Raw genomic sequence first — 13,159 nt, 5'->3', positions numbered from 1 at the left:
CTGAGGTGAAGCATGCAGGCCCAGGCGTTGATCCTGCGAGGCGAGGGAGAGGCCCAGCGCGATGCCCAATCGCCTCCCTGAACTACACCCCAGCCTGGGTACCAGCCAGCCAAGAGCCCCAGCCCAGCCACCCCAGCTCCGCTCTCCTCCGAGTGGTGAGGAATGTTTATTTTCCCTGGTAAATCTCTCTAATACCATCACTGCACATTTTATTAGAGGAGGCTCGCTGCGATGATTCCCCTGTGAGCCCCTAGTGTCGTGCTAAAGCCAGACGTGTGTGTGAGCACATGTCTGCTGGGTGTTCATACAGTAAGTGTTTGTGTATGTAGTCAAACCAGGGGGACAAGACCCCCCCTCCTTCTCTGTCCCTCCCTCACATCCCCTCCCTTATCCCCAGATGTATTTTTCCTCTGACTAGATGGAAGATATTTACTTTGGCAGCAGCTATTGTCATAGGATCTTCAGTTTATTTTCCCGCCAGCAGGTTCCTCTACAGTTAGTTCTCTATGACCCCCATTATCAAGACTGTGCATCATGTACTGTAATCTGTAGGACTTTTTAAACATGTTTAAAGAACCTAGTCAGTTCTTTCAGATCAGTGCAATAAAGGAGAAGTGAGGAGACAGATTGTTTAGACAACTGATAAAGCTTATCCTCGTCCCCTCAGTTTGGTGATGTACATGTATGTGTTCTGCTGAGTGCCGCAAGTTTGGCCCACCATCCGGCTGTGTAACAGCATAATATCCCCCCCTGGTTTGGCCCACAATCACGCTGTGTAACAGCATAATATTCCCCCTTGGTTTGGCCCACTATCACGCTGTGTAACAGAATATTGATACGTGATACGCTGTGTGCTGTGTTTGCATTAGGCTGTGTCGTCGAAGCCTGCGGTTAGTTACTGACAGATGTACTGACAGATGTATTTATTTGCATGTTCATCCACCCAGGGGCCCATCTCTTCCCCTTTATCTATCAGAGATCACTCATAACATAACATGTCACGTGCAATAGATTTACTTTAGGTTTACAAGGGGCTTTAGGGAACAAGGCCCAACTGGCCTCTGCCTGGTCTGCTGGAAATGTCTGCTACTAGAGGGGGTAATTGGACTTTGTTGGTTTAGCGGAGACTGTTCTTTCAGCCTGCATGTCGGCCCGCCCGTCACATGAACGTGTCAGAGCACACATTGGCATGGACACGCATTTGGCACGGCAGTGAAGAAGAGAGTTTCGGCACGGCCCACACTAACCGGCCGACCGACGGCAGGCTGGATCTGCCGGTGTTTGTTTTGTAGGCCTGTCAAAGCAGACTGCATGTAGACTACATGGCACCCATGTCTCAGTCAGTCACACAGTAGGTGGAGGAGAGGAGCAGAAAGCTACTGTCTGCGTCCCAAATGGCTCCCCAATACTGTATAGTGCACTACTTTTGACCAGGGCCCATAATGTGTTCTCAGAGAAAGCATTACTACTTACTTAGCTACTCACCTTCACCCTTAACAAAGGGAACCAAAAATGTTAAAGGATGCTCACACAAATTATTGTTCAGATTATTGACTGTTCTCATCAATTGTTTTACACAGTATACAATTGTCAACGTACAGTATACAGTATCATGCATGGAGTTGCATGGTCTTTCCTGAGCAGTTAGCTCTGGTAGACTGAACTGGACAGCATCAGGGTGACATGTTTAGTGTAATTTAACCATGTTCCTGAGAAAAAGAGAGTGTCTGGTTTATAGATCTGCTTAATGGCAAGCTCTACAATTGACAGTAAATCCATACATTTAGCCCTATGGAGATACGAGGATACCAGACTGTCTTAAACCTTTACTCTACTCACTGACACGGCAGGATTTTACATAAACACATTTCTCTCTTTTATTAACAACGATCACTATTTTATAGTTCAACCTTTAACCTCTAAGCCCACTCTCTCATGTCTGCAGTACTAATAGGAATAACTGGGAGGGAAAATAACCAGCCATAATTTAACTTTGGGTTCACTGAGGACTCTGCCCTTGTGGTAGGTCCAATGAGTTTATTAGAGCATAAACTGATTTTGAAATATGCATATAAATTTTATTTTATCAGAGCAAAGCTTCCAAAACAAACGTTGGGGTCTCGATGCATATGTATCGCCCTCTCTGCTATTAAATGAGTCTCTTTATTCGCCAGGCTGTCTGCTGAGCCCCTGAGCCATTAGATGGCTGGCTGGGTCAATAAAGAGGCTGTGTGTGTGGGGCTGCTAGCCTCGCTAACCGCACTAACAGAGAGCCACAGGTCCGAGAGTGCCCGGACGTTGACCACATCAAACCCAGCGTGGAGAAGGAGAAGGCCCAGTGCTGTGTTGTGTGAGTCGGTGTCTGTGGGTGTCAGAGCCAACAGCCTCCCCAAACAACTGTGGGCAGCCAGCAGCAGTGGCGGTCACACCGGGAGAGAGAAGTGGATGGAGGAATGGAGGGGGAAGGCAACAACATCTATGCCCCAAACTAGCCTCCCGTTCTCCACCCTCCCTCCCTCTTCATGTTTGATTATGTGATTTAGGGGTAATTTAAGGTTCATTTCAACGGCGGTCCTGTTTTCCTAGCGCGTGCGTGTGAGGATTGATGCGTACGCGTCACGCAGGGTGGACTGGGAGCGTGACAGATGAGGTGGAAACACTGTTAGATGGCTCGCTCTCGCTCATTTTCCTTGGGTGGGTTGAGACAGGATGAAAGTGATATGGATACTACACCGGGAGTCTGTGCCTGGCAGGCAGCGACTGCATTTCTTTGATTGTCGAAAGGCATCGAAAGGCTTACTTTCATGGACAGTTTAGTTTAGTTTTCCACTCAGGACTATATTGCCCTTTCATACAGCTTACTGGAAGGTTCCTGGGTTCATTTAACTTAAGTTGAATCCAAAAGTCTTGGTCCTGGTACTTGCAGCAATGTTAGGCCTTACTTACTATCACTCTGCTCATACAGCTATAGGATATTAATTTGAGTCAGTTTGCTACAGCAGGAAAATAAACAGGAAATGTGAATTATTATGTGAATTAATAGACATTTTTGTAGGGGTTGATACATTTTTGTGTAAGGGAAAAGTCTGAAATGTCAAAGTGAAAATTACAAACTTCAGAAGCCTTTTTAAACCTCAAATACACTATACGTTTTAAATTGAAGGAAAGTTCTCCTGCAACAGGGTGATCAAATTAAGATCCTCCATCTGTAGTTCTGGGTCCTATAACAATGCAATAACAGGCGAGTGAAACAGACTGGCAGCAAGGCTTTGGTCCCTCACCATATGTCTGATGGTTGTTCGCCACTTCTCTTCTGTCACACTGTCACTGAATGACCCCTGCCTGCATCTAGCCTCTGTCTTTGCCATTAGCTGTAGAGAGCAGAGCAGGAACCACAGATTTACAGTATACCTGCCATAACACTGACTGAGAAAGAGAAGAGACAGATATAGAAGCTCTGGCATCTGCTGCTGCCTGCAATATAGTACATTCACTGCCCCCCCCCCCCCCCCCCTCTCTCCATGGTTGCCCTTTTAAGGTTACCGCTGTGAATTTACAGGATGTTACTGATAACAGTGTAACACACCTAAAACACCATATGACTGGCTGTGTGAATAAGAAGCCTGTGCTGGGAGAACAGTAGGGGTTTTACGAGTCCCCAGCCTCAGGCCTTTCTGTGTTTATATAAGACCCCACGACTCTCACTTTGATGTGGGGAAGTCTTACACACAGAAAACCACAAGAAGAAAAGGCATCTATGAAAAGCACAGCACCACATCCACATACCTGGAGATCAGCACAAAGGGTGACAAGGCTGTTAGTATTTAGTAGTGTGGTATATGGATAACTAAGCTGTTAGTATTTAGTAGTGTGGTATATGGATAACTAAGCAATAAGGCACGGGGGGGGTGTGGTATATGGCCAATATACCACAGCTAAGGGCTGTTTTTAAGCCCAACGCAATGTGGAGTGCCTGGACACAGCCCTTAGCCAAAAAAAAATCATAATTGAGCTCAGGTGCATCCTGTTTCCATTGATCATCCACCGGTGGTACATTCAAGTGATTGGACATGATTTGGAAAGGCACACACCTGTCTATATAAGGTCCCACAGTTTGGAACCACCAAGTCTGTTCCTGGCCGTCCTGCCAAATTGAGCAATCGAGGGAGAAGGGTGTTGGTCAGGGAGGTGACCAAGAAAAGACAACGCATGAGAGGCTTCGGGACAAGTCTCTGAATGTCCTTGAGTGGCCCAGCCAGAGCCCGGACTTGAACCCGGTCTAACATCTTTGGAGAGACCTGAAAATAGCTGTGCAGCGACGCTCCCCATCCAATCTGACAGAGCTTGAGAAGATCTGTAGAGAAGAATGGGAGAAACTCCCCAAATACAGGTGTGTCAAGCTTGTAGCGTCATACCCAAGAAGACGCAACGCTGTAATCACTGCCAAAGGTGCTTCAACAAAGTACTGAGTAAAGGGTCTGAATACTTATGTAAATGTGTTATCATATTTTTAATACATTTGCAAAAATGTCTACAAACCTGTTTTGGTTTGTCATTATGGGGAATTGTGTGTAGATTTATGAAAAAAAAAGTTAGAAATGTAATGTGTTTTAGAATAAAGCTGTAACGTAACAAAATGTAGAAAAAGTCAAGGGGCCTGAATACGTTCCCGAAAGCACTGGTAACAGTATCACAAACCCCAGAGGAGCCTTACTGCTATTATAAATGTATGTATAAATGTAATTAGAGCAGTAAAAATACATGTTTTGTCATACCCGTAGAATAGAGTCTGATATACCACGGCGTTCAGCCAATCAGCATTTAGGGCTCAAACCACCCAGTTTATAAGATGCTCCTGAGTGGCACAGTGGTCTAAGGCACTGCATCTCAGTGCTAGAGTCATCACTACAGACCCTGGTTTGATTCCAGGCTGTTTCACAACAGGCTGTGATCGGGAGTCCCATAGGGCGGTGCACAATTGGCCCAGGGTCGTCCGGGTTTGACTGGGGTAGGCCGTCATTGTAAATAAGAATTTGTTCTTAACTGGCTTGCCTAGTTAAATAAAGGTAAAAAAAAGGAATATATGATACAACTAGCAGTGAGGTGAGTAGAAACTATAACGTGTAGGAAACACTGGTTGTTTAGTGTCGCTTTAGACATGTGAGACCAGGTGAAGAATTTAGCTCATTAAGGTTGGTGAGGTGATTGGTATAGTCAGGTTTGGTGTCTGGTTGGGAAAGAATCCTGCAGTGGTTGTTGCACTCCAGCACCAGGGTTTCCTACCCCTGTTCTAGAGAATTGGGTGTCATTTTCAATACAACCCTGGTGGGTGTGCTTTAGGATTTCAGGGTGACTCACCATCCACAGGGCTGATGTAGTCGGGCAGGTGTGCTGCTGCGGCTGCTGCTGCCGCGGCCGCCCCGGTCTGCAAGAGGAGGTCTCCGTAGGTGCTTCTGCCACTGGCCATGAGGTGGTAGTACTGTGTAGGGTTGGCCCCTGGAGGGGGAGGGGGCAGGCTGAAAAGACCACGCTCCTTCAGGTGCTCATGGGTCACTGTAGGACAGAGAGAGGGAGAGAGGGGTGAGATGAGAGGCACATGTTAACTAACCAACAATTGACACAGGGAAGACTGGCACAGGAACAGACTAACAGCGAGAGAGGTAAAGATAGACAAAGAGAGACAGAGACACAGAGAGAGAGAGAGAGAGAGCGAGAGAGAGGAAATGAGAGGACGTAGAGGGACAGACAGACACAGAGAGAGCGAGAGAGAGGAAATGAGAGGACGTAGAGGGACAGACAGACACAGAGAGAGAGAGAGAGCGAGAGAGAGGAAATGAGAGGACGTAGAGGGACAGACAGACACAGAGAGAGCGAGAGAGAGGAAATGAGAGGACGTAGAGGGACAGACAGACACAGAGAGAGAGAGAGAGAGCGAGAGAGAGGAAATGAGAGGACGTAGAGGGACAGACAGACACAGAGTGTGTACATTGCTTCACAGGTTTGAAGATCTTTGCTACAGCAGATGACTGGAGGCTAAAAGGCTTTTGGTAAGCGATGGGTGAAGTCTGAGGTTTGATGGGGTGTGTGAATGACCCTGGGGAGTAAAGGAAGAAGACAAAGAAGGAGAAAAAGAAAGAAGGGATAACACATTCCTGCTTTTCTCATGTCTCATACATAAATTAACCGTGACAGACTATCTGCACACACACACACACACACACACACACACACACACACACACACACACACACACACACACACACACACACACACACACACACACACACACAAAGCCATAAATGCTATCCATAGTGAGTAGCAGGGAAACCCTTTTGCACCACAGTAATATTGATGTAAAACATGTTAACACCTGCACACAGTAAACCCACATTTAAAAGTGTCACAAGCTATAAGAGTGAGAGATGGATTTGTTTTTTCTTCCTTTCCTTTCCTTCACAGCGAGCCACTGTGGGCTAAAGCCATTACTGTGGCCTCCTCCCCCTGTTTCCTGCTCTCCGTTTGTCCCTGTGGATATGTCAGGGGCTAATGTCTCAAATCAAATTTTATTGGTCACATATAGGGTGGTGGGGGTCACGAAATTTCGTCAGCCGGTGATTGTCAAGCAAATAACTGTCAGTCTCACGGTAATTGACAGTTTATTAACCTAAACACATTTAGCATCTCCTGGCTTTCACACATAGCCTACAAGACACTGATGCAGACCTTTGGAACATTTACATTTTAAAAAGTCAAATAAATCCAGGTAATATAGCCTACACCTTCACAATACATCCATGATTTATTTTAGACAGGTCTAAAGAAGCATGATATGAACAAAATGTAGTCTATTTCAGAAGAAAAGAAAAGCATACTCTGAGTTGTCCTTATGTTAGGTCCTAATCTGGCTATGCCAGATGGCTGTGGGCTACACTAGTTAATTTAGCAGACAAGATTTGCTTAGAATTCCATGGCATTATTTTATAGTATAAAGAATTCAACTGAACAAAGCTGAAAAAAATAGAAATATTTTCTCCAGACGATTTGAGGGAGTGTGCACATGTGGCTATTCTGTGTTGAGCGGTTAAAACTTCTTCGGGATCGGTGTCCCTTCCACTGGACAGTTGAGCTAATGTAGACTAATGCGATTAGGGTGAGGTTGTAAGTAACAAGAATATTTCCCAGGACATAGACATATCTGATTTTGGCAGAAAGCTTAAATTACAAAAGGATGTTTTTTTTCTATATATTATCTTTTACCAGATCTATTGTGTTATATTCTACTATGTTCCTTTCACATTTCCATAAACTTCAAAGTGTTTCCTTTCAAATGGTACCAATAAAATGCATATCCTTGCTTCAGCTACAGGCAGTTAGATTTGGAAATGTCATTTTAGGCGAAAATTGAAAAAAAGGGGCTAATCCTTTTAACAAAGAAATACAGTAGGTATTCCTATATGCTTAATTTAGAGTTATTAATGTAACTTTAGTTCTACAAACGTTGGGCTATATGTTTGGATTTTTAATACATTGTAAGTAAGGCTGCATGATGAGACTAAAGAGGATTTGAAAAATAGTCGTTTGAAAGGCTCGAGCTCTGTTTTTTTTTGTGCAGGCTTTACACACTTCAATAGTCTCTCATTCACAATTTGAAAAGCACTTGATAATGCCTCGAATTTCACCGCAGTATCACCTTTGTGGCCGGAATGCACCCTAAAAAAACATGCCTTTTGCGGCCCAGAGTTCGGCGTTGTGACCTTCTCCCTGAGTGCTATTCTATTCTGTGCAATAAATACTGTAAATATTCCAAACATAGTCTGGGAAAATTGTGGGGTGCAATAGATCCCAAATGAATACAACCACTAGCATCCCCCATTTGTTTACGCAATATGGCTGACGCAACAGGTCAGAACGTTCAGCTTAAAATGTTGGTAAACTATTAGGCTATTTCTTCACATTATAGGCGCAGCAATGCACACATGGTACTAGGCTATAAGCGCAAATGTTCTATTAGCAGGAAAACACCATTATCAAAAGTGACCACAAATGTGATTATGCATGTAATGCTTTTATTATAAACAGCTCATGTGCTGTTTACCTATGCCAGTTAGGCTCTAACCCTTCATTTTAAGAAGATATTTAGTTATGATACAAACCTTATCAAAACATATAGTCCTATGGGCTAGGCTTCATGAGGTGTGCGACTATGATTAGAAAAAGTCACAAAATAAAAGTTTCTTAAGTTGGGCATCATTCACAAGTGATCATATACTGTATAATATTGTGATAGGCTAATCTTTCAAAAACAAGGACATTTATAAGTGACCCCAAACTTTTGAACGGTAGTGTATTTAGCAGAAGTTATTGTGGATACAGTGTGATGCTTGTGTTCTTTGCTCCAACAGTGCAGTAATATCTAACAATACACAACAATACACACAATACTCTACTGTTAGGAAAAGGAGGAAGAAAGGAGAGGGAGTGGAGGGATAGCTCCCTCAAAGGGCTTAATGTCTCTACTGTTAGTTAGTGAAACTGTGGAGAAAAGAGAGGGGGGAGGTTTGAGCCCCTTTCCTCTGCGTTGCCAAAGCCACGGGCCACACTAAAACGCTCCTATCAGGACTAATAACATATTGATTCTTAATTTACATGATATTCAGTCGAGTAGTAACAGGAAGGAGAATATTGAGATACTTTTAAAAACAAAGTCTGATATTATTTTTTGCATAATCATTTTGTCTGCAAGAGCTTATAGACATTGACCCATTTTAAAATGTAATCTTGCTATATCAGAATGTGAACAACTCGTAAAAAGACTATGGGCAAATCACCTGTACGAAAAAAAGCAACCCCCAAAAATAAAAATAAATTAGAAATGATGCAAACAAATGATTGTATTTCATGAAAAACAAAAGAAACAGAGAAATATGTTAATTTTTTTTTAAAGTAGGAGAGAACAGGAGGCGCACAGAGACGCTTCAGTTTCTCCTCAACCTGCCAGATCACATAACCACATCCCGCTTTGTGTATACTGGACAAGACACACTAAAGATGGTGAAGGGTAGTGGATAGGACAGACACACTAATGATGGTGGAGGGTAGTGGATAGGACAGACACACTAAAGATGGTGGAGGGTAGTGGATAGGACAGACACACTAATGATGGTGAAGGATAGTGGATAGGACAGACACACTAAAGATGGTGGAGGGTAGTGGATAGGACAGACACACTAAAGATGGTGGAGGGTAGTGGATAGGACAGACACACTAAAGATGGTGGAGGGTAGTGGATAGGACAGACACACTAAAGATGGTGGAGGGTAGTGGATAGGACAGACACACTAAAGATGGTGAAGGGTAGTGGATAGGACAGACACACTAAAGATGGTGGAGGGTAGTGGATAGGACAGACACACTAAAGATGGTGGAGGGTAGTGGATAGGACAGACACACTAAAGATGGTGGAGGGTAGTGGATAGGACAGACACACTAAAGATGGTGGAGGGTAGTGGATAGGACAGACACACTAAAGATGGTGGAGGGTAGTGGATAACCTTTTATCCTCTCAGGCGGCTCTTTTGCTCAACTTTTTAGCCTCTCAGGCGGCTCTCTCTAGTCTCTTCAACCTGTTGTCATAAGAGGTTTGTGAGGACAGGCCTGTCATCATATGAACTCCGTACAGGGGAAGGAAATGGGCTTTGTTTGTCTTTGCTAATTTCCATGGTTTCCGATACCCAAACATTCGTTCACACACTTATACACACATACTATTGTGTGCATGTGTACACATACACTCTCACTCTCTCACACACACTCAAGGACGCACACACGTACACACATGCAAACACACACTATGTACATCATACACATCCCATTACACAAGAGGATGAAAGGAGAATGCTTTAATGTATCAGAGTGTATTAGGTGTTAGACTAATTATCACAGTATGGTGGGTAATGTAGTGTGTAAACAACTTAACAACATATACCCAGGTGTGTTCTGGGAGATCTTGTGTGCAAGACGTGTGTCTTATATATTATTCTTATGTGCCTCAAACGCAGTCTGCTCCTCTCATCTCACCTTCATGCTGAAATAAATATGTTTGTAAATCAACCAACTATATTTCTGCCTTATCGTTAGCATTTATATAAATATAATATATAATCTGACAGATATGGGCTGTGATTTGACGTAGAAAATGTAGTTTTATCTGGACTTTTTACATTTTTCATTTGTTTTAATGCTCTCATGTAGTAAGATCCCCTATAACTGCCAGGAGATTGCATGCGTGTCTGTGTGTGTGTGTGTGTGTGTCTCACCTTCTGCGGGGCTGAGTCCACGGGCAGCTGAGATCATGGAGAGGGTAGGGCTGCTGTGCATGGAGCGGAGGTAGTGCTCCATGTGGTGGTTGATGTAGGGGTGAGGGGGGCTGAAGGGGGACTCCCCTGTCCCTGCTGCCTGAGGGGACAGACGGATCAGAGAGATGCAGTCTGAGATGACTGGGCTGCTGGCTAGGCCTTGAGGTCTGGCGAGAGAGAAAAGAGGTGGAGAATTAGTTAATGACAGAAATAGAGAGTGAAAGAGACCATCGACCAGCACATTGTTGTTTAAAGTGAAGACCTTGAAAGAGTAATGCAAAACTGTGAAGTAAAACAGGATTTTTGTGAATTGTGGTTTATGTGTGGGTACCAGTCAGGTCTGTCCCTGAAACCAGTTCCTCTACTACTGTTCTTTCTCCCTATTCCCGATGTGTCACAGTGATCCCCTCTTTTACCGCTACTCAGAGTAAAGCTTCAGGCAGTGAAAAAGTTGAGACTGAGGGTCTTAGACTCCTATGAAAAAGCCTACTGTTTTGGTGGGCTCAGCCAAGGTGTCTCTCATATTGGTACTTAACGCTTTTACAAGACAACATATTCTCCGGATGTTACTGTAAAACGGAGGCATCTCACCAGCCACCTTCAAGCTAGCATATTAATAAAACAACATACAATGATTGAAGTGGAGTCAGAGGTAATATAGCCCACAGGTCACCGTCAGTGGAATATATATTTGTCATTTGTTAACTAGCAAGTCTGCTTGTAGAAACACAGCCAGGTTGCTGTAACTCTTGATAGCTGCCCCCTGAAGCCAGAACTGAACACTGAATACAGTACAGTCTGTCTGCTGACCGCTGGCACAGTTCTTTGAACTGTCTTTGGCAAAGCTAGTCCTTTGTAGTGGCATGCTACTCCTCCTATGAATCTGGTTGTTGTGCCATTACATTTTCAAATGGTTCTAATTGAAACCATAATGTGTGGTGGGCCAGACAGTAGAGCACCTGGAAACAGGGAGTGACTGCCACTTCTCTGAGGAAGAAAGACTGCCGGACACCACTCAAGAGCTCTGTAGGTTACTGTACTTACATTCAGATGAAGAACTTGTTCAACTCTATCCTCTTGCAAAAACAACAGTGAAAGGTAGAAGCCTAGAGACGAGAATGTATTTTGCTAGAAGCCAAAAGACACATTTTTATGCTGCAATTCATCCACACCCCTCCACGGTCTGTCTGTTGTTATTGAGACATGCAGGCTGCTCCTCCTAACTGAGGAGTCGATGTGTCAGGAGTCGTTTTTAAACAAAGCAGTACCACGTCCTCACACTTCATTAGTCTGCAGTCACTTTCCAAGCAGGAGGAAATTACCACTAATGAGGTGGGGGAAGAGTGGGAGAGGGTGGGACAGTGAGGTGGGGGAAGATAGGGGAGAGGGTGGGACAGTGAGGTGGGGGAGGAGAGGATAGAGTGGGAGAGGGTGGGACAGTGAGGTGGGGGAAGATAGGGGAGAGGGTGGGACAGTGAGGTGGGGGAGGATAGGAGTGAGTGGGAGAGGGTGGGACAGTGAGGTGGGGGAAGATAGGGAGAGGGTGGGACAGTGAGGTGGGGGAGGATAGGAGAGAGTGGGAGAGGGTGGGACAGTGAGGTGGGGGAAGATAGAGGAGAGGGTGGGGGAGGATAGGGGAGGGTGGGACAGTGAGGTGGGGGGAGAGTGGGAGAGGGTGGGGACAGTGAGGTGGGGGAGAGGGTGGGACAGTGAGGTGGAGGAGGAGAGGTGGGGGAGAGGGTGGGACAGTGAGGTGGGGGGAGAGTGGGGATAGAAGAGAGTGGGAGAGGGTGGGACAGTGAGGTGGGGGAGGATAGGGAAGAGTGGGACAGTGAGGTGGGGGAGGATATGGGAGAGTGGGAGAGGGTGGGACAGTGAGGTGGGGTAGGAGAGGAGAGAGTGGGAGAGGGTGGGACAGTGAGGTGGGGGAAGATAGGGGAGAGGGTGGGGGAGGAGAGGGGAGAGGGTGGGACAGTGAGGTGGGGGAGAGGGTGGGACAGTGAGGTGGGGGAGGATAGGGGAGAGTGGGACAGTGAGGTGGGGGAGGATAGGGAGAGTGGGACAGTGAGGTGGGGGAGGATATGGGAGAGTGGGAGAGGGTGGGACAGTGAGGTGGGGTAGGAGAGGATAGAGTGGGAGAGGGTGGGACAGTGAGGTGGGGGAGGATAGGGGAGAGTGGGACAGTGAGGTGGGGGAGGATATGGGAGAGTAGGAGAGGGTGGGACAGTGAGGTGGGGGGAGGATAGGAGAGAGTGGGAGAGGGTGGGAGAGTGAGGTGGGGGAGAGTGGGACAGTGAGGTGGGGGAGGATAGAAGAGAGTGGGAGAGGGTGGGACAGTGAGGTGGGGGAGAGTGGGACAGTGAGGTGGGGGAGGATAGGGGAGAGTGGGAGAGGGTGGGACAGTGAGGTGGGGGAGGATAGGGGAGAGTGGGGATGGTGGGACAGTGAGGTGGGGGAGGATAGGAGAGAGTGGGGATGGTGGGGTTGGGGGCTCAGAGTACAAGACTTGAGCCTGCTCAACTGATGAGTTGCAGGGCAGGCAGGCAACATACAAAAAACTACCAAAATGCTCTGGCTTTGAAAAATCATAAATAAGCTAGTATACACAAAGATGTTTTAACATCCATTAGTTATAATGATAATAATTCATATTAGATACAACTAGGACTTTGGATTTAAAACACATAGTTCTGTATCTCAAGGATAGTAAATTCTGATGTGTGCCAAGAGCACGAGGTAAAAAACGGTTAAAATACTGATAAGGTTTCTTCCTGTAAAATCTGTGGATTTGGGTATACTCATCT

The 13,159-nt window shown here is 45.5% G+C and overlaps 1 protein-coding gene across 1 annotated transcript in view; it reads right to left on the bottom strand.

The window, feature by feature from the left end:
* The window catches only part of LOC115129810 (zinc finger protein GLI2-like), a 114,358-nt gene that overhangs the window by 30,769 nt on the left and 70,430 nt on the right, over nucleotides 1–13,159 (bottom strand). The window contains exons 4-5 of the mRNA XM_065018516.1: nucleotides 10,317–10,522; nucleotides 5,359–5,553 (exon numbers count right to left, since the gene is read on the bottom strand). Of these exons, the coding sequence (XP_064874588.1) occupies nucleotides 5,359–5,553; nucleotides 10,317–10,522 (401 nt within the window). The remainder of the gene's footprint in view (nucleotides 1–5,358; nucleotides 5,554–10,316; nucleotides 10,523–13,159) is intronic.

The sequence above is a fragment of the Oncorhynchus nerka genome, linkage group LG1 (genome assembly GCF_034236695.1).
Source record: "Oncorhynchus nerka isolate Pitt River linkage group LG1, Oner_Uvic_2.0, whole genome shotgun sequence".
Taxonomy (NCBI): Eukaryota; Metazoa; Chordata; class Actinopteri; order Salmoniformes; family Salmonidae; genus Oncorhynchus; species Oncorhynchus nerka.
This window is presented reverse-complemented; position numbering and strand designations above follow the sequence as displayed.